Consider the following 21,026-nt stretch of genomic DNA (forward strand, 5'->3'; position numbering starts at 1 on the left):
ATTTTATTTATTCATTAGTACATATATGTGTACATGGCGGACTTAATGCTAAAAGCATTCTCTGCCAGTCAACCATAGGGAAGTGTCAGAATACTCGAATGCGGTACTACTAATTATTGATATACATACATACTAAAATTACATATATAAACGAATAAATATATATGAATAACAAATATACTTACACATATATGATATATACTATATTATACAGGAAATTGAGAATAATATAAAGCATTCTATAAGTTTTCTTAGGCTGAAATAGCTCCATAAGAAAAACCATATATTAGATTAAATTCTTCATTTTTTTTAAAGAAATAAAAAAGAAAGTGTGAAGAAGTTTTATCTCTATACAGTTGTATGGACACTTTTGCCCCTTGTTCGAACAATCAGGAAATTTTCCACCGGAAAATTTGTTTTCCGTCTCGTTTGATAATTTTACATGGGTAGTTTCGAGGCTTTTGTGTGTGGGCATTATTTTTTTTATAAAATTTGCTAAAGGTCGAGGAACAGCGCTAAAGGTCGCCTACGGATATGAATGTCAGTGTGGGAATTACAGATTACAAACTGAGTACAAGTAATTCGCTGCCATATCCTGCTGCCTAGATTTATATAGATTTAAGAACAAGGAATTATATAGAAGATGTGATAAAATTGTCAATTCATAGCAGGCTAGTGTATAGAAAATGTTATGCGGCCGTATAACCCTCCCTGCGCTAATGGGATACGCTGGCGGAGCACCAGTGAAAGGTGATCGATGAGAATGAAAACAGGCCAGTTAGCCCATCATGATGAATTCATCAGGAATTAACCATGATAGTTTCCAGGGGGAACTGCGAGGAGGTCGACCTGGTTGGGTATATTGCTAGCAATGGAATTTTTAGTCTCCATTACTAACAATCCCTTTCCCCCCTTATTACCTATATTGTATAATGCAAATAAAGTATACTAATTCATTAATTCTAAGTCTGCTGCATAAGAGTGCTTGACGGTAGATATATGAGTGGAACAGATTCCAGCTGATTTCTGTACAACGTCCGAGCATATATAGCATTATAGGTAACCTAGTTATTATTTAACACAATATAAGATTATTGATAAACGCTTTATAATTTAATATCATTAAAAATAAACTCTGGCAAACAGCTGCAGATCTTGGAATAACCTGTTACTTTACTTCGAGGAAGGAAGAGATAACAAATGCAAGCGACAGAGGCAACTAAAACTTTTAACGAGCTACTTCTTCGACAACTATCGGGCAATCCTTTTGTCGGTGATTTTCAGTTTGTAAACGGTTGACTCGACAATATAGTTTGTTATTAAAAATTTATTGAACTTCTAATGATATCGATTTTAGAGGGGACCTTTTGAACTCGGATCTTTATGTCTACTCTGCGTGGGACTTGATACGAGGATAAATAGAAAATAAATTAATTTATTTATTGGTATCGGTATTTTTTTACTGGTATTGGTAAGACTTCGTCCGAGAGGTCAATCAACGAATTTAATTCGGCTGGGCAGTGTTCGAAAAACTACGCCAAATCTTCTCATCCAAAATGCCTCAGAGTTTGAAGACAAAAGACTTGAACTAGTACGTGATACCAATGATGATCTATAGAACCGAAACATGGTCCTACATGATTGATCGTATGCGAAAGCTTCATATTACTCAGTGAGCTTTGGAGAAGGCTATGCTCGGAGTTTTTTTGCGTGACAGAATCTGAAATGAGGAAATCCGCAGAAGAACCAAATTAACTGACATAGTCCGAAGAATAAGCAAGCTGACTATAGGCTGGCCATATAGTTCGAAGAATCGACAACCGATGGGGAAGAAAGGTTCTTGATTGAGATTCCCGTACAGGCAAACACAGTTTAGGACGACTTCCCATTAGATAAAGCGACGATCTCAAATGCATTGCAGTCAGTGGATGCAGGTGGCTCAGGACAGTTCTTATGGCTGTGTACATGGAAGGTCTATGTTTAGCAATGGACAATTTACGGCTCAAACGATGATGATGACACCTAAAAGGAAGTATTTTCTATAAGAATACTAAAAAAAATTCAAAAGTCGGTTCTTTTTGTCAGTCACAATCTTTAATTATGGATTACATGTTTATTTTTCCTGAGTCCTCAGGAATGGCAACGCATGGGGGGTATCATGGACGAAACAGTATACTCTGTTATGTCCATGGTACTGCTCATGTCTATAGGCGACGGTTACCACTTTCCATCAGGTGGGCCGTCAGCTTGTTTGCCATTCTAAATTTATATAAAAAAAAATTTGCACCAAATCAGAGAAAAACCCATTACTGAATATAGGGGGTTTTTAAAGCATCGCTTATGGTTAACATGATAAAAAGCTGTACGCCATCGGTTTATTACGGCTATTTGTCACCATGATGTTTATGGTGGGTCAGTGCTGACATGAACACGACTTGTTGATTCGTATGTTGAGATTGTTTTTTATATGTGTATAGTTATATTTATAATGAACTGTATATGTAAATAAGTTTACATAATGTTTGATGACCGAACGTAGGATTGTTTGTTTTAAAATATTTTCAAATGTTTCGCCTTTTTGCAGTTGTGTTTGCATTGTCTATATTTCGGTTTGAAAGGCATGGCATTTTATAGTCCTCAGAAATGGCGACTCATGAATGGTGACGGGTGTCACAGTATACTCTGTTATAGTATGTAGTATATGGTTATAGGCGTCGGTTACCACTTTCCATCAAGTGGGCTGTCAACTTATTTACGAGTACAATTCTGATTTGCATAAAAAAATCTTCGATTATGATTTAAAACTCTGCAATCTCTGACCGTTATTCAGTCTACGCACATGTTGCGACATGTGTTTCGCTACTAAACGAAGTATATATTTTTTTATCTTATATCAGACAAATTAATAGAGCTTTAAGCTTAGTGTCAACCCTTAAAACTTTTTATTACTCAAAACTCATCATTCTAATGTTATTTTTGTAGCGTTACGTACCTGAAGCGAGGAGCTGCCAGAGCTCGCGGGAAAAGGGTCCATCATTACCATAATAAGGCCAACCGTATACTCATTGATACCTTTGTGGTATAGAAATATACATGTATATTAAAATGCCTAATCCGGAATATAAATAAACTGAGGTACGGCTATACTTCTGGTAGATTTATTATCAGTATTGAATGAATGAAGGTAATGTGAAACAAATAAATATTGATAGGTTTAGAGCTTCTAAAATATGTTTAACGGTATTTAGGAATAATAAATATACTTCTAAATATTGTACATGTGAATGTGAGGTTTCGTGACCTTACAGCGCTTTAAGGGCTTAATTAATCGTCGTAAAATTTGATAAATACGATATATCTATTTGGAAGAAGAAAATAGGCTAACATTTATTTCTGTTAAATATTAAATAAAATATAAATAAAATAAGTGAAGAAATATTAAATAAAATTACACGCGGAAAATGTGTATGAATTTTATTACAGTACAATTATGAAATCCGTACAGTTTTATTTATATTTACAGTTAGGTATCGATAAAATAAAATAAATAATACATAATAGAGTATCTAAAACAGACATGTAATTGATGTCGGTTATAGATATTTCATTATGTATTATTAATTGATTGATGTATTTACGGAACTGTTGATTTTTCACTGCTTCGCGATCTTCCGCGAGCCCCTTGTAGAGGCTCGGGGTCCCCCCAAGGGCTCGCGTTCCACACATTGTAAAATACTGCATTAAAAGATAGAGTAATAAACAGTGTAGAGAGAAGAGTGGACTGAAAGACGATGTAGTGACAAAAATCGAAAAAAGGAATGTAGCGTTGGTAGGCACATTTGGAGAGGATAGATGAAAGAAGTATTACAAATGAGATTTATCGAGCAAGAATGAATGGAGATGTCGGTAGGGGCCGCCCTAGACGGACGTATGTCGACCAAACAGGCGACGTGCTGAAGAAGGGCCAAATTAAAAGTATACGTATACGGCGAGCGTGTATGAAAACATTGATGAATGTGGAAGAAGCGAAAGAGGTTTGTTTGAATCGAAGCATTTGGCGTTCTATTGTTACTGCCTACCCTAATGGGAGACAGGCGTGACAGATATGGATGTATGTCGTACCTAATATACTAACATCGTAGTGAACTATTATTACTAACTACACAATGGTATAGAAATCCGTAACAACAGTATCACGCTTAAATATCTCTCATAACAAAAGTTGATGGCTATATTTTTCGACATACAAAAGTCTGCAGTGCCTCAGAACTTTAATACTAAAGCCAGGAGCACCTTTCCCATTTAATTTCGGTCCAAGTGCGCGCTCGAGATGATCGTATCTTATGAAACATTCAGGCACCTTGCCTCTGCACTGATAAATAGAGTTACGTACAGTCAGACAAGTTAAATTTGTGCTTCCGTTGCGAAGTTTTTGATTGTTGCTTTGAATCGAGGGGAACTTAATACAACAATACATTTTTGTAGGGCCGGGTTGTATGTACACAATTGAAATCTTTAGAGTACTTCTCAGAAACTCCGCCTTCGGAGATTTCTATTATCTATTATATAAATATTGTACTTCTCTGTTATCTACATGAATAATATAGTTGAAATATTTTCTCAGTGAATGATATACCTAGTTGGATTGGATGTGTTTATATGTTCAGAGAAATATGATCACAAGAGACAAGTGAAAGAAATGTGAGGAATAAATTGTCGAAGTAATTGTCTCACTTCTTGCATCATATAATAAAATTGTAACTAAACAACTTCTTTAAAATTCTCTTTTAAATCTCTGTTAACATTATGTGTATCTATTTAAATGTACTATGTCTAAAATTACATGGTCATTAAAAGCGTTTGTTCTGCTAGTTCTGTTAAAATTATACTGCAAATAGTAGAATCAAACGGACAATAAGTCCGTTACATTCTACTGCCTGAAGTGTGATAGAATTAAATCGTAACACTATTTTTTTTTATACCACTGAGGTTTTTTATACTTAGATTTTTTATACTTGACAATCAAGCATACGGCCCACCTGATGGTAAGTGGTTACTGTAGTTTATGAACGCTTGCAATACCAGGGGTATTACGCGCGCGTCGCCGACCCTGAAGAAACCTCTTTACCCCTCTTTTGAAGACCCCATGCTGTAGTCTCTTGGCAAAACCTCGGCAGGGAGCTTATTCTATAACCTGAGTGTTAATGGGAGAAAACATCAATATATATATATATATATATATATATATATATATATATATATATATATATATATATATATATATATATATATATATATATATATATATATAAATCTCAGCATCTTCTGAAATGAGAGGTAGATAAACTAGTAAACCTTCGGTTTAGAAATACTCGTAAAAAACGGTATTAAAATTCGTCGCCCGGTATGTGTCAACCAAATAAATATTTCTGCAGGTAAGGTGGTACATACTACTGAATAAATCATATAAAAATACGCCCACGGCAGTAATCTCAGATGGTAGTAGGAGATGTTTTATCGACTCTTGCCCTTACGGTTAAAGTAACGTTCGACTTGGTCATTTTTTTATATTTTTACATCAACCGTTAACTGTCCACTACTGAACATAGGTTTTCCCTATAAGAGGAGTTTTGCCAGTAGTTGCCATGCTTGGCAGGCGGATTGGTAACCGCAGTTAGACTTTAGTGATGTTTTAAAAGGGATACTCCTGCCCATCCCTCGATTATAAAGCTCCCTTAGTCGCCTCTTACGACACCCACGGGAAAGGAAGGGGTGGCTCATTTTATGCCGGGATTACATAATAGTCTGTTAACATCCTATAGTAAAATTAAAAAAAAAATATTTGACTGTATATTTTGGTTCGTTACTGTTGCAATTTTGAGATATTTCTGTAGTAAATTCAATAAAACTTGGTTACATTTTCATTAATGCGGACACTATAGTTTCATTTTTAATTTTTATTTCGAAAATATTAAATTGATTTCGATATAATTGGATAAGCAGTTGTGTTTGCATGGCTTTATTTCGGTTTGAAGGGTGGGATATGACGTGAATTTACTGGGTGCAGAGGAATAACACCTGAGTCCTCAGGAATGGCAACGCGTGGGGGAGTATCATGGGCGAAACAGTACACTCTATTATGCCCATGGTACTGCTCATGTCTATAGGTGACGGTTACCACTTTCCATTAAGTGGGCCGTCAGCTTGTTTGCCATTCTAAGTTACATAAAAAAAAACATTAATTCAATGCCTAAGTATGCCGAAGGTTCTCAGGGAAAAAATATTTAGCGATAAGGTTGCTTTTTCGCCTCTTGTACCATTTCAACTTATTTATTTACTGAATTTCTTTCTTCTATTTCAATAAAGACAGCTTATGTTCAATAGTTGACAATGAATGGACAAAAAGGTGGTATTACAGCAGATATCGGGCCTCCCTCGCAGACTTCATAAGAAATAATCATCTATTATGATCCAACATATTTACGACTTCGCTAATCAGATTAAGCCTAGTCAACTGAACTAGAATATCCTCCGAATGAATAAAACAGTTTAATAACGTAGTAGTTGTTGTACGACAAGCTACAGCCCACTCTGGCGATATGAAACGCGAATAACTACTAACAGAGTGGCTTGTTCATTTTAAATCTCAATTCGTTTCTATTCTGTTTGTGCCAGTAACAAACTGGCAGGGTTGCCAGGTGCCGTTTTTTATTTCTATCTAAATTTGGTAATGTTTTTCTTCAAAGTTATAAGGTTAATTATAGTTTGTGCACAGACATTAATATTTTGTACTATCCCATCGTTACCATAACGTTTTACTGCGTAATCATTACGGCAGAAGACGAAAGAAAAAAACAAAAACACTACCATTTTATAAATGCTAAAAAGAAAATTACCTAAAATTCTCCATGGATTTTTGTTGCCAACTTAAAAATATTTATCATTGTTCCATTTCTCCAAAATTTTTCCAGGAACAAAATTTTATACAGTATTGTACATAAAAAAATAGTTAACATGGCAACACTGTTGCCTGGTCGCGCACAACTCGTCACTTTGGTGTATTCATAATTAAATACGAGTACATTTAGTAGGCCAAATGTTCATTATGATCTTAAATATTGGATTGGAGAATTCAACCCTTTGTACCCTCCTTCTGTCTACACCCTTCAGCTATCACAGCTAAATGCATTCCCAATTGCCCTTTGAAACTGCTATCAGCTGGTAAATTATAAATTTTCCTAATGTCATTAAGCCCCACTGTGCCTGTTTAAAGTATTAAAAACTGTTACCTTACATTGCAGAAGTAATGAACGACTTTTGATGTGACTTAAATTTTTTGAAAATGTCTGAAATATTCATCCCATTTATCATTTTAAAAATTTCTCACGTAAGTGTTCACTACGGTAAAATTTAAACAATTTTATTTTTTTAATTTGAAAGATTTTGAGAACCGAGGCGTTCTTAAGTTTTCAATTTTGTAGTAAAGTAGTCGCTAAAGATATCTTTGACTTATTACATAATTAAAATAATGTTATCTTCAATATATACATAAATGCAGCGGATTTATATTTATTTTGTAGTAACTGCTCTAGGTGAATAAGCACTTATAAATTGGAATAGAAAGATTAGAGGAAAGTAGGTCATTAGTTTCAAGAAAAACCACATTCCCAGAAGAGTGATATAAAGCGCTGCCGCACACTGTGCTACAAATAGTGGCGACTAGTTATCGCTATTAACGGCTATAAGTATAGCTATAACATGCAATTGCAGTTATATTTAATTTGCTGAATTTTTGAATTTACTGGGTACAGAGGAATTTTATTAATGGGGGGTATCATGGGTGAAACAGTATACTCTGTTATGTCCATGGTACTGCTCATGTCTATAGGCGACGGTTACCACTCCATTCCATTCCATCCATTCCATCAGGTGGGCCGTCAGCTTGTTTGCCATTTTAAGTAATATATATAAAAAAAAACATAGGCCTCTCTATAAGGTGGGAGGGAAGGGGGTTGCCAGTAGTTGCCACGCTTGGCAGGTAGGTTGGCAATCGCAATTAGGCTTTGGTGGTGTTTGTTTTAAGAGGGACGCTGCTGCCCATACACGTCTATCAAATCCCATTAGTTGCCTCTTACGACACCTATAGGAAGGGACAAGGAAAAAGGATAAATTTTCACAGTTATGTTAAACGTTCGAATTATGTTGTGGTGTCGATTATTGGTTGCTACAAGACGTAGACATGTTAAAATAATACAAATAATATAAATCTTGATCATACTCTTATTTTATCATAGAAATTGTATAAAGAATCTCGTTCAAAACTTCTTACTACTAACAGTTGTCACTACAAATCTCCTAGTGTGTGGTAGGCCAGTTGAATAATCGAATAATTGTATTGCAGCGATGAACAGTTTACAAGTTGTTTGCAATATGAAAAGTACTTTATAATTTTAAAGTCTTGTTAACATCAACCGACCAAAAGTCGTCATTACAAAATGTCTAGTAGGAGAAAGGGATGTTAGTAATGGGATCTAACAGCCCCATTGCTAGCAATATACCCTATCAGGTTGATCTCCATACGGTTCTCTCTGGAAACCATCATTGTTATTTCTTGGCGAATTATTCACGATTGGCCTGACCTACCTGCCTTCATCCTCACGTATCACATATCAATAGTACTTCGCCAACGTATACCAATAGCGCAGGCGAGTTTACCACTCTATTTTCACCCATTAAAAGAAAGTGGTCTAGTATGCGGCAGTGCCAAGATCTCCCTGGACAGCAAAGTGCATTAAACGTGCGCTTTCCCATTGTGATGTAATTCAACATTCCACAGAGAAGTGGCAATCTAATTTTATCCCAATTATTGTTTGTAAATCGTTTGGGAAATGAAAAATTCTGACATCTGAGAGCAGTGCGCGTATAAACTATTCATTGAGCAACCCAATCCACGCTCTCTAGAGATTTACTTGCAGCATGCAAGTGGAAAATTGGATGCAAATATCAATAAAAGAGGATATTAAGCGGTGGCAATGACTATACAGATGATGTGCACAAAATTTTAATTAAAAAAAATCGTGTTACAATTTTTCATTCACTTGTGTAGAGAAAATACACACACACACACACACACACACACACATACACACACACACACGCGCGCGCACGCACGCACACACACGTGCACGCACGCACACACGCACACATGGACGTTTGCACGCACGCACAATACAAATACACATACATAAAAATTATATAATTAAAGATTGTGATTTAAAAAAAACTGTTTTCAGTTGAAACAAAACCGGTTAATTTAAATTTAAAAACAATACTGTTAAAGCAATTTTGATAAAATTTCTATAGGCTCAATCTACAATTTTTAAGAACTAACGGAGTTACGAAGTAACAAACATAGAAAAAAAGAGATAACCGAATTAAAAAACTTCCTTCTTGATAATTAACTGAACATTTTAAGCGATTTTTTAGTTTGGTAGTAGGTATGCCCCATAGTAACAGTGTCAAAATAAATTGTTTACCTAATAAATTTGAAATTACTTCATAATAATGATCATTTCAGCCATATATATAGTTGTATTTTTTTCATGTTACTGTATTTTACTGTAAAATTTGTGGAGAAAATAAACTAAAATTTCATCCCAACCATCTGGACTAGTGGCGGTCCTCCACCGTGCGTTTTTCAAGGCACTTTCTCCCACGCACAACCACTCTTTGGATTCAACTTCCAGCAGCAGTATTTCCGAACCGATACGACAACATAATCTTCAAGAAAAGAGCATATTCCTTTTTAAAAGGCCGGCAGCACACCTGCAATGCCGCTGGTGTTGTGGGTTATCATGGGCGGCGGTAGTCACTTACCATCAGGTGAGCCGCATGCTCGTTTGCCCCCTGTGTTGTAAAAAATATATAAATAAATAAATAATTATCCGTCCACTGCTGGACATAAGCCTCCCCCATACATTGCCATAAAGAACGGTCCTGAGCCACCTGCATCCACTGACTCCCTGCAATGCATTTCAGATCGTCACTCCATCTAGTTCGTCCGTTCTATATTTAAATTACTTGTTGGTTGATAATAAACATATTGCCTTTTTTTTAAATACAACACTATGTATGAACGTGAATCACGTCAAACCATTTGAGAGTAGTGCGGGGTGCAGTTTAAAATGAGTTTACAAAATTACAATTTACAAGCAATCTAGATGCAGACAGAGGGAGCCAATAAACTAAAACCTATTTATGAACTCGCGCTGTCCCCGGCGGGCCAGGTGTCTGGAATATCATTGTAATATTTGTTCTCTAGCACGAACACAAAGGAATTATAACATACAGCCTGGTTTGCAGAGTAAAGACTGGGACCTATGCATTTGCGCTGCATTTCTACAGTGTAAATTATAGTGTGTCTAAATAGATTTTTTTTAAATGCATTTAATAGTTTAATAGGTTACCCACTGATATGAAAATCACTGATAATTTCAATACTTACAGAAATAAGCTTAGAGCTATTTAACAAAATAGCTCTAAAATGAAAAGAACAAAATAGCTCGAAATAATGTTTTTATACTTTAGACGAATTTATTAATTGCGTGTTTGACAAGTAATTTAACTTTGTTATGACAAGTCATTTATCTACTATCTACTATATAAGCTATCATTTTGTTTTTATTTTTTTTTTAATTTTGGTATTATTTTTTAATTGACCTTATTGTTTATTTCTTTAATTTTTAGTTTATAAAAAATTGTAACTTATTTCAAACATAATTGTACGATTGTTAATGTGAATAAATAAATGAAATGAAATGATCTCCAATTTTGGCTGATATTCATATTTTTTTCGATAGATAGATAATTTATTTGAGTTACTTACAGCACACAAATAATAATAGACATAGATAAATGTGTACAGTGAATATAGATTTTTTTCTTTTAATTTCCATGAATTGCAATTTTTTTTATACAACGTAGATGGCAAACAAGCTGACGGCCCACCTGATGGAAAGTGGTAACCGTCGCCTATAGACATGAGTAGTACCATGGACATAACAGAGTGTACTGTTTCGCCCATGATACCCCCCATGCGTTGCCATTCCTGAGGACTCAGGTGTTATTCCTCTGTACCCAGTAAATTCACGCCATATCTCACCCTTCAAACCGAAACACAGCCATGCAAACACAACTGTTTCATGGTTGAAACACGAATGGGACAGAGGTACCCAAGCAATCGACTTTTGTACAGTCTCCCTCTGGTAATATTTAACATTATAAACATTAGTCAATTGTTTTTTAATAAAAAAAAAAAAAAAACTATTATAACACAGTTACATTTACATGACTTTGTATTGATAAATTAATTGTTCTGATGTTTCACACAGAGATATCTAGTGAGCGGGCTCCGTAGCGACACGCAATCAGCCACGGCCCCCGTTATCTGTCCAGGCAACTTTGAAATAGAAAAACTTGCGTCGTTAGTGTGACCGCCGCTTTATATATAGTCCTTCCTTCCTGGCTGCTTACTGTTAGATAAAAGAAATTTATTGAACTCACGCGTTCAGTGTTTGACGTGGACTCTGCTGCGTTGGGTTTAGGTTCAATTTTCTTGGTATTATACAATGGTATTAACAATGTATTTCACCTATGTGTGTTATGATCTCTTTTTCTATTTGTAAGTAGGTCTTATATCAATTTATCTTTTTTATTTGTTGTAGTTATTTATATATTATTTTCTAGTCCCATTTATGTATTCACTAGAGGGAGACTTTGTACGAAAGTCGTTTCCTTGTGCACCTCTGTCCCATTCGTGTTTCTACCGTGGAGCAGTTGTGTTTGCATGGCTGTGTTCTGATTTGAAGAGTGGGATATAGCAGTGAATTTACAAGGTACAGATGTATAACACCTGAGTCCTCAAGAATGGCAACGCGTGGGGGAGTATCATGGGCGAAACAGTATACTCTATTATGTTCATGGTACTGCTTATGTCTATAGACGACGGTTATCACTTTTCATCAGGTGGGCCGTCAGCTTGTTTGTCATTCTAAGTCGCATAAATATATATATATATATATATATATTACGCGAGAGGTATTAGGCGCGCGTTGCCGACCCTGAAGAAACCTCTTTATCCCCCTTTTGAAGAAACCCATGCTGTAGTCTCTTGGGAAAACCTCGGCAGGTAGCTCATTCTATAACCTGAGTGTTCGTGGGAGAAAACATCTTTGAAACCGCGTTGTACGCGACCATTTACGCTGTAGGATATGAGGGTAAACTCCCTGTCGATGGCGAGCCGTACGATGATAGAAAATGGCCGTGGGCATCATATTGATTAACTGGTTTAATTACGTAAGAAAATAATTTAAGGTCTAAGTAATAAATAAAATGAAATAAAAATAATTTTTATTCAAGTAAAAATAAAAATATTATTTTATTCAACGTAACTTAATAATAAGCATTTTTGAATAATTTTTTTTTAATGAATCTATCGCCCAATTCGGAATGCAATTTCAGCTGAGATAAACGGGCAAGGAACACAGCTGTTGCTTTTTTTTCAAATAAGAGTTAATTGTATAACAAAATAAAATATGTCTGGATAAAATGACTATCACAAACTTCGTATTGATTAAAGAATGAAAAACCAGAGGGAGACTTTGTACAAAAGTCGATTGCTTGGGTATCTCTGTCCCATTCGTGTTTCAAACGTAAAGCAGTTGTGTTTACATGGCTGTGTTTCGGTTTGAAGGGTGGGATATGGCGTGAATTTACTGGGTACAGAGGAATAACACCTGAGTCCTCAGGAATGGCAACGCATGGGGGTTATCATGGGCGAAACAGTATACTCTATTATGTCCATGGTACTGCTCATATCTACAGGCGACGGTTACCACTTTCCATCAATCAGGTGGGCCGTCAGCTTGTTTGCCATTCTAAGTTGTATAAAAAAAAATAAAGAAAGGGAAGTTTCTAAAAAAAAAATAATACAACAAAACATAATTGAAACATAGAGAGCTCTAAGAAATCGGGCATTGTGTTTGTACAATTTATATAAATCGTACAAACAGATGAGTAATTTAAAATTAATTTGATTCTGCAACTCGTTCACAAGGGCGCCGCCGTGAAATTAGCGCAGTTGGGTCTGAAATCCAATTTTGTCATTTCTAGAGATGTTTGTTCGTTTAAATTGAAATTTGGATGCTAATACTCAAGAGATACTGAATTCGATTTGAAAGAGGAAAAAAAATCAAACAGTTTGCATAAATTTCCCCGGCGCAAGAGTTATTATTGAATGGTGAAATAAATTAAAGATTTTGTTTTGGATACCAACTAGTTTATTTTTATTATATCTGTCGTTACTATCCATTGCTGAATACGTCTCCCCCTATTGGGCGGTTTTGAGAGTAGATGCCACGTTTGGCAATCGGGTTGGTAACCGCAGTTAGGCTATTAATGATGCTTTAAGAGGGACACCGCTGCTAATTCCTCTACCGTTAAGTTCTCTTAGTCGACTCTTACGACAATCACGGGAAAGGAAAGGGTGGTATTCTATGCCAGGACCATGTGGTAACTGATGACACTGTAATGACCAGAGGGAGACTTTGTACAAAAGTCGATTCCTTGGGTATCTCTGTCCCATTCGTGTTTCAACCGTGAAACAGTTGTGTTTGCATTGCTGTGTTTCGGTTTGAAGGGTGAGATATGGCGTGAATTTACTGGATACAGAGGAATAACATCTGAGTCCTTAAGAATGGCAACGCATGGGGGGTATCATGGGCGAAACAGTACACTCTATTATGTCCATGGCACTGCTCATGTCTATAGGCGATGGTTAACACTTTCCAACAGGTGGGCCGTCAGCTTGTTTACCATTCTAAGTTGTATATAAAAAAAAAGTATATCCTTTTAGATAAAAATAAAAAAAAACCAAATTCGTATACAATTGACGGAGTTATAAGGTGATAAACATTAAAAAAAATACAATCGAATTAAGAATCTACGTCTTTTTGAATTTGGTTGAAAACAGTTTGTCAATCAATGATGAAATAGATAGATACTCTTTATTGTTTCCTCCAAAAGATTACAATAGTAAACTTATTATAGATACAAACAATTACAAGAAATAATCACAATGAGAAAACAATGGGCGACCTTATCGCTAATAGCGATCTTTTCCAGGCAACCTTTGGATGGAGAGGAGAATATGGAAGTATTTATAACTCTACTGTTAAGAAATATGTGATTTATATATTTTTCAAAATATATATACATTCTTGTACTTACCACATGGAAGGTACATGTTTATATATTTATACGGGTCGAATAGTATTTGCAGATAGTAAAAGTGATTTTACGATCCGAACACCTCGCCGATGTCAGATCGACTTGAGAGATAATATAAGATCTGACAGTCGTTTGTGTAATCCGATAGCTTTGTAATGGTATCGCGTATAACCCTCTTGTGTATATATAGTTACTTGAAATGCCTTGATTATGTTAAGTGAAGCCATGGCTAGGTTTCAACTTGTCAGATATCATTTCCTCGTTGCCGAGCATAAAGGTTTTAGTGTACAATTAAGGTAATTGATAATTGTGTTCTCGATTACTCGAAACAGTTAATTAAGTTGATTTCTGTTGAGTATATTGGGACTGATTGAGTATTAATATTGTAGTACATAGTTGTATTTCCTTACAGGTACAATTTGGAATATAATTTTAACATCTATCATTATTAACAATAACTCAATCCCGGGTATACCATCTTAGCTTATGCTGAGTGATACATATGTCAATTTTGCTGGAAACCATAAAAGGTAGGCTTGGAGCTTATACTAGATTAACGTAACAGATAAAAATTATTCTATTGATCATGATACCATTCCAAATAAAACAATATCACAATTTATTTATTTAAACTTTAATGCACAGTAAAATTCTATATACATTTGGCGGTATTAACACCGGACGGTGTTCTTTACCAGTCAATCATTGGGCGAACAGAGAAATACGTAGTGCGTTTTACGGTATGATGTATTTATATCATCGTCCATCATCGTCATATCAGCCACTGTCCACTGCTGAACATAGACTACCCGATAAAGGGGGGTTTTGCCAGTAGTTGTTACGTTTGGCAGGCTAATTGGCAATCAAAGCTAGAGTTAAAGTAAAGTTTTCTTAGTCGCCTTTTACAATCCCCACGGGAAAAGAAGAGAGGGTCCATTCTATATATATATATATATATATATATATATATATATATATATATATATATATATATATATATATATATATATATATATATATATATATATATATATATATATACAGCTTAAAGTTTACAGCTTAAAATAACAATAATTTATCCAAATAAAAAAAACCAATAACATTTTTAATATCAAAAGATAGTTACAATATACCTAAACAATGTAAATATTTGGAGAGATATTCATATTACATACGTTTCGAATGTAAATATATTATTTTATTATAGCTCTCAATATTTACTAGTCATTCGAATGAGTACTAGGTTTACATAACCAGTAAAGAGGTAATAATTTATGACAAATTAATACGTTCTTGTTCATTAAACTACTTAAGTGTTTCAGTGCACAGTAAATAGGTATAACACTCATTCACTAAGCTCCAACTTATTATACAGTGGTCACCTCAACGTAAGGGTCACAGTTCCATTCGACAACTGAATAATTGCTCCAAACGAAATTACCCTTTATTGACAAGGGCGCTTCTAGAGCCAAATACAAAATTGCCTTGGCGCCCTCCTCGAAAACTTTAGACGTCCGCCTGTCCTCTCGGCTCGACAGATTGCCTGGATTCACACAGTTTATAACTACACCATTGCCGGCCCATTCCCTGTGTTGCAGAAACGTAACAGCGTTCAATGCTACTTTACTAACGGCGTTCACACTAACACCCCATCCTAAAGTCTTTTCGACGCCTTTCCTAACGGCTTCCTCGTATTCTTGTAAGAGAGATACTAATTCGTCTTCATTCAACGTCGGGTCACTGATTCTATTTCTTATCTGTTCATTTTCTATAGTCTTCAACAGGCCAGCCGGACCTGAGACGTTTATAACTCTTGCATTATCTTCGAGTATAGGATAAATTAATTTACCAAAATTGATGTATCCGTAAAAGTTCACACTCAGTGTCTTTCTAACTTGTTCAGCGTGGGACATATTTTTCTTCGTATGCACGTAGTCTGTGTTGTTTATTAATAAACTTATCCTCTCGTCCAAGTCTTGTATGTGGTGTCTTAACTTTATAATACTGTTTGTGAAGGTTATGTCCATCGGAACATAATGCAGATCACAGGCGTCTCTCTTGAAGGCCTTCAAAATGCCAAATCCTGTTTCCTCGTCTTCAGTTGTAAAGTATATCTTTCCATTGTATACTTCGGTGAGTTTCTTCAGTACCTGATAGCCCAGATTGCTTGAAGCCCCAACGACAAGAGCTACGTTAGTCATTGCGACTAGATTGATACTGGACTACATGCTGTTATCTCGTTTATCTTGGATATGCCATGTGAACGCGCTAAGTAAATAAGATAAGTTTTGATGTGTGATAATATTATTAGATAAAGGTGAGACAGCTGTTTTAAGATGAAACATCTAGAATATGTCATACTTAATAACTGTGTTATAATTGTGTGTTATTATATATAAATATGATAATAAAAAATTAAATTAAACCAGAGGGAGACTTTGTACAAAAGTCGATTGCTTTTAAGAAAGCAGACATCTGTCCTATAAGTTTATATTGTTATACTGAATATATAATAATAAATATAAGTGTTATTATATATCATATTTCTACCGTGAAGCAGTTGTGTTTGCCTGGCTGTGTTTCGGTTTGAAGGATGGGATATGGCGTGAATTTACAGGGTACAGAGTACACATCTGAGTCCTCAGGAATAGCAACGCATGGGCGAAACAGTATACTCTATTATGTCCATGATACTGCTCATGTCTATAGGCGACGACTTTCCACCAGATGGGCTGTTAGCTTGTTTGCCATTCTAAGTTGTATAAAAAAAATGTGTCTCTTGAAAAAGCCGACTTCAGTTGTGACAAAATCAGCTATTTTGATTAAAAACTAAGCTACTGAAATTATTTTAACACTAAAAATTTTTATGGGACCTATCTCTACCCCTTCAGATAAAAAAAAAGTATTTTCGAAATCGGTTTGGAACTGACGCATTTATGAGGTACCAAGCATAAAAATAACAATCGATTTGAAAACCTCTTTCTTTTTCAAGTCGGTTGAAAATATAAAGATTTCAGAAAAAAAATAGTAACAAATATAGTGAATGTATGATAGTAACGTCATTACCTCTAATTATGTTTGCCCATTATTCAATACTACTGATTACGAAATCGAAGCAAAACAAATCTCTTCCAAGGTTTTATTAGAGATAAACAGATAATGTACGAGGCAGTATAACTAGATTTTATGTATAATCCATTTACTACGCTGAACTGTAATATGTTTGGTAAAATTCAGACATGTCAAATGCAAGTATTTTTTTTCACCGCGTATTAAAATTTCTGTTTTGCCAAAGGTTGCCTGGGAGAGAATGCTATATAGTATTAAGTCCGCCTTTTGTACCAGACATTTTTTTTTGTAATGTGGTCAATAAATCATAAATAAATAAATAAAAAATAAGTATTTTGTATGTATGACTACTCCATCAGGGGTTGCAGTTTAGAACATATTTATATATTTTTTAATTATTTCTCAACTTATTTCAAAATATTTTAATTTATAAGTTTAAAAATAATAACTTCTATAATAGTTGTAATGTTAAAATGGAAACAAAAAATAGAGGTTTCATTCCATTAATTATATTTCTTCTTATATTAAAAATAAATTTGTATTTTATTTTTTTATAATTATAATTTATTTTTTATTTTATTTGCTATAACTTGTAAATGTAATATATTTGTTATTTGCGACCCAGAAGTCTAATATAATTGTATTGCAAGTTATATATATATATATATATATATATATATATATATATATATATATATATATATATATATATATATATATATATATATATATATATATATGTATGTATGTAACAACAAGCTATGTAATAATGCTGTTGGCTTATGACATCTCCACAGATTGTGAGCTCGTCGATTCAAAGGCTTCGATAAATATTTATTGCTTCTCACAATTCCTTCAATATTTGCGAGTGTATTTTTTTATATATTTATCTCTTATCTCGTTTGTGAGAATGGTAACGTAACTATGAAATGATACTGAAATGCATTGATATATATATATTGCACTTACTAAATATAAATAAATACATATACTGTGATTAGTTCAAAAACTTGTTAGCAATCATTCTAAAATTATATATCAACAATATATCGAAAGTATATATAATAAGTAGGGATATATATTTACGTCTTTACATGTATCACATCTCTATATTTTAGAAATAATAGAATTTCATCGTGCCTCCGATCAAACTGTTTATAATCACTCCTCTCCATCCAAAGGTTGCCTGGTAGAGATCGCTTTCAGCGATAAGGTCGCCCATTGTATTCTCATTGTGATTATTTCTTGTAATTGTTTATATTTGTAATAAGTTTACTATTGTAATCTTTTGGAGGAAACAATAAAGAGTATCTATCTATCTATCTTATCAGCCTCTAATTGTCCACTACTAGACATAGATCTTTCCCATTAAGGATGGTTGCCAGTAAATGCCACATTTGGCAGGCGGATTGACAATCGTAGTTAGGTCTTAAAGATGTTTTAAGAGAGACTTAAGAAACTAAGAAATTATATAATTACTTTTATTAGGATATTATTATTAGGATATACATAGAAAAATCAAGGTTTTTAGTTGCATTTTAATCCTACCGGTGAAATTGAATGATTTCCCCAAAGAAATATGGATGATCAAAAATGACAAAACAATTTGAAGTTCTCATAATAACTTGACATATCGACGCCGCCATGTTTGTGTCTTTGGAAATAATGTTTTTTTCTCTACGAGTAACAGGCAAAAATCACGCCGATTCTGTATCTGTGGGCGTATCACAGACCGTAACTTAGTTATAAGGGGAGTGGGGTAGACAGATATGTCGAATGTAATCACCATCCATTGGGCAGTAAGGGATAACAGGAAACCCAGACACAACACGAGTATCACTTGTGAAAACAAAGCAAAAGAGAAATAAAGAAAAAATCTTGGTAAATAAAAGTAACATGAAAGTGAAAATGCATAGTAACATATATATGTTAAAGTAACAGAGATAGGTAGTAATATGTTTTTTTTTTTTTTATACTACTTAGAATGGCAAACAAGCTGACGGCCCACCTGATGGAAAGTGGTAACCGTCGCCTATAGACATGAGCAGTATCATGGACATAACAGAGTATACTGTTTCGCCCATGATACCCCCCCATGCGTTGCCATTCCTGAGGACTCAGGTGTTATTCCTCTGTACCCTGTAAATTCAAATGGAACAGAGGTAATTGGCGGTAGTAAGGAATAAAATTTTGATTATTTTCGTGTTCTGTTTGAAGGGTGGGGTATGGCAGTGAATTTACAGGATACAGAGGAATAACACCTGAGTCCTAAGGAATGGCAACGCATGCGGAGTATTATGGATGAAACAGTATACTCTGTTATTTCCATAGTACTGTTCATGTCTATAGGCGACGGTTACCACTTTCCTTCAGGTGGGCCGTCAGCTTGTTTGCCATTCAAACTTATATGAAAAAAAAGAAGATTTTGTCTCATTTTTTTTCTCCTTAGAATATCCATACGAAGTCGGGGCGGGCAGTTACTAGTTTAATATATGGTTTATCAACATCGTCTGACAGCAACAAAAGTATGTGACTATCGCGTCCATAACATTACAGTGCGTGATGGAATGTAATTAGACCCAGCTTGGCCAGTTGTGAACATACGTGAAAATTCACTGGCCGTGTGTTGATAAACGTTGCTGTTCCCGAAACGCTGTTACGGCACGCGAACAATTTATAGAAATGTTTATTCCCTGTTTTAGTGAAACTGAAACCATTTTATCTAATATAAGCCCAATTGTGGTGGGATCTTTTTATAGTATATAGCAGGGGTGGCCAATATTTTTTTTACAACTCAGTGGCAAACGAGCATGCGGCTCACCTGGTGGTAAGTGACTACCGCCGCCCATGATCACCCACAACACTAACGGCATTGCGGGTGTGCTGTCGGCCTTTTAAAAAGGAATATACTCTTTTCTTGAAGGTTATGTTGTCGTATCGGTTCGGAAATACTGCTGCTGGAAGTTGATTCCAAAGAGTGGTTGTGCGTGGAAGAAAGTGCCTTGAAAAACGCACGGTGGAGGACCGCCATTCGTCCAGATGATAACCTTGATTAGATCCAAGATCTACTGTTTACCGACGAAACCTTGTGCGATCTATTGATCACATACTTCTTGAAATCTCTAACGAAACAACATAGTTCAGTACACAATTGTGTAGTATTGTAGTATTTTTTATTTTATTAAGAGGGAAAACATAAAATTGAAAATTATTCGTAGTAACTATTTATTTATAACAGTGTGAGCATTGTGTCTGAGCATCTTTCGTTAGATTAGCAAAATATTATATTTTATGCCTCGCTACTATCGATTGGGCTAATAGTCGCGATCAACCAGTTGGCCACCTTTGGTAGAATGGCAAATAAGCTGACACGTGGTTTTGTGCCGGGCTTTGTGCCGGATCACATGTCACCTTTTTGTGTTTTTACTATTGAACGTTAACCGACTGTTATATGATCCCGCCATAGAATGGGCTACCCCTATCTTTCAAGTGGGCATTGTAAGAGGCGCCTAAGGGAAGGCGAGAGATGGGCGACAGCGTCCCTCTTAAAATTTCAACAAAGCCTAACTTATGGTTAGCTGGTAGAGAACGCCGTGATTTAAACTTGCAACTTGTACAAAGTTTTATTGTGCAATAAAGAATAAATGAAATAAATAAATAATTGCGGTTAA

General features: G+C 35.0%; 2 protein-coding genes across 2 annotated transcripts in view; one reads left to right on the plus strand and one right to left on the minus strand.

Moving 5' to 3' along the window:
* LOC113513332 (disintegrin and metalloproteinase domain-containing protein 22) overlaps window positions 1-21,026 on the plus strand; it is a 747,642-nt gene that overhangs the window by 92,801 nt on the left and 633,815 nt on the right. The gene's annotated exons all lie outside the window — the stretch shown is intronic.
* Window positions 15,386-16,513, minus strand: LOC113513319 (uncharacterized). Its single transcript, XM_026897312.3, has one exon. It carries the CDS (start codon window positions 16,485-16,487, stop codon window positions 15,654-15,656), a length of 834 nt encoding a protein of 277 aa, XP_026753113.2. The 5' UTR covers window positions 16,488-16,513; the 3' UTR covers window positions 15,386-15,653.

This window comes from Galleria mellonella, unplaced genomic scaffold (genome assembly GCF_026898425.1).
Source record: "Galleria mellonella isolate WM207_F2 unplaced genomic scaffold, CSIRO_AGI_GalMel_v1 utg103, whole genome shotgun sequence".
NCBI classification, from domain to species: domain Eukaryota; kingdom Metazoa; phylum Arthropoda; class Insecta; order Lepidoptera; family Pyralidae; genus Galleria; species Galleria mellonella.

Excerpts from the sequence above, each read along its gene's own strand:
- LOC113513319 (XM_026897312.3), bottom strand. The coding sequence starts at position 16,487 with ATGACTAACGTAGCTCTTGTCGTTGGGGCTTCAAGCAATCTGGGCTAT.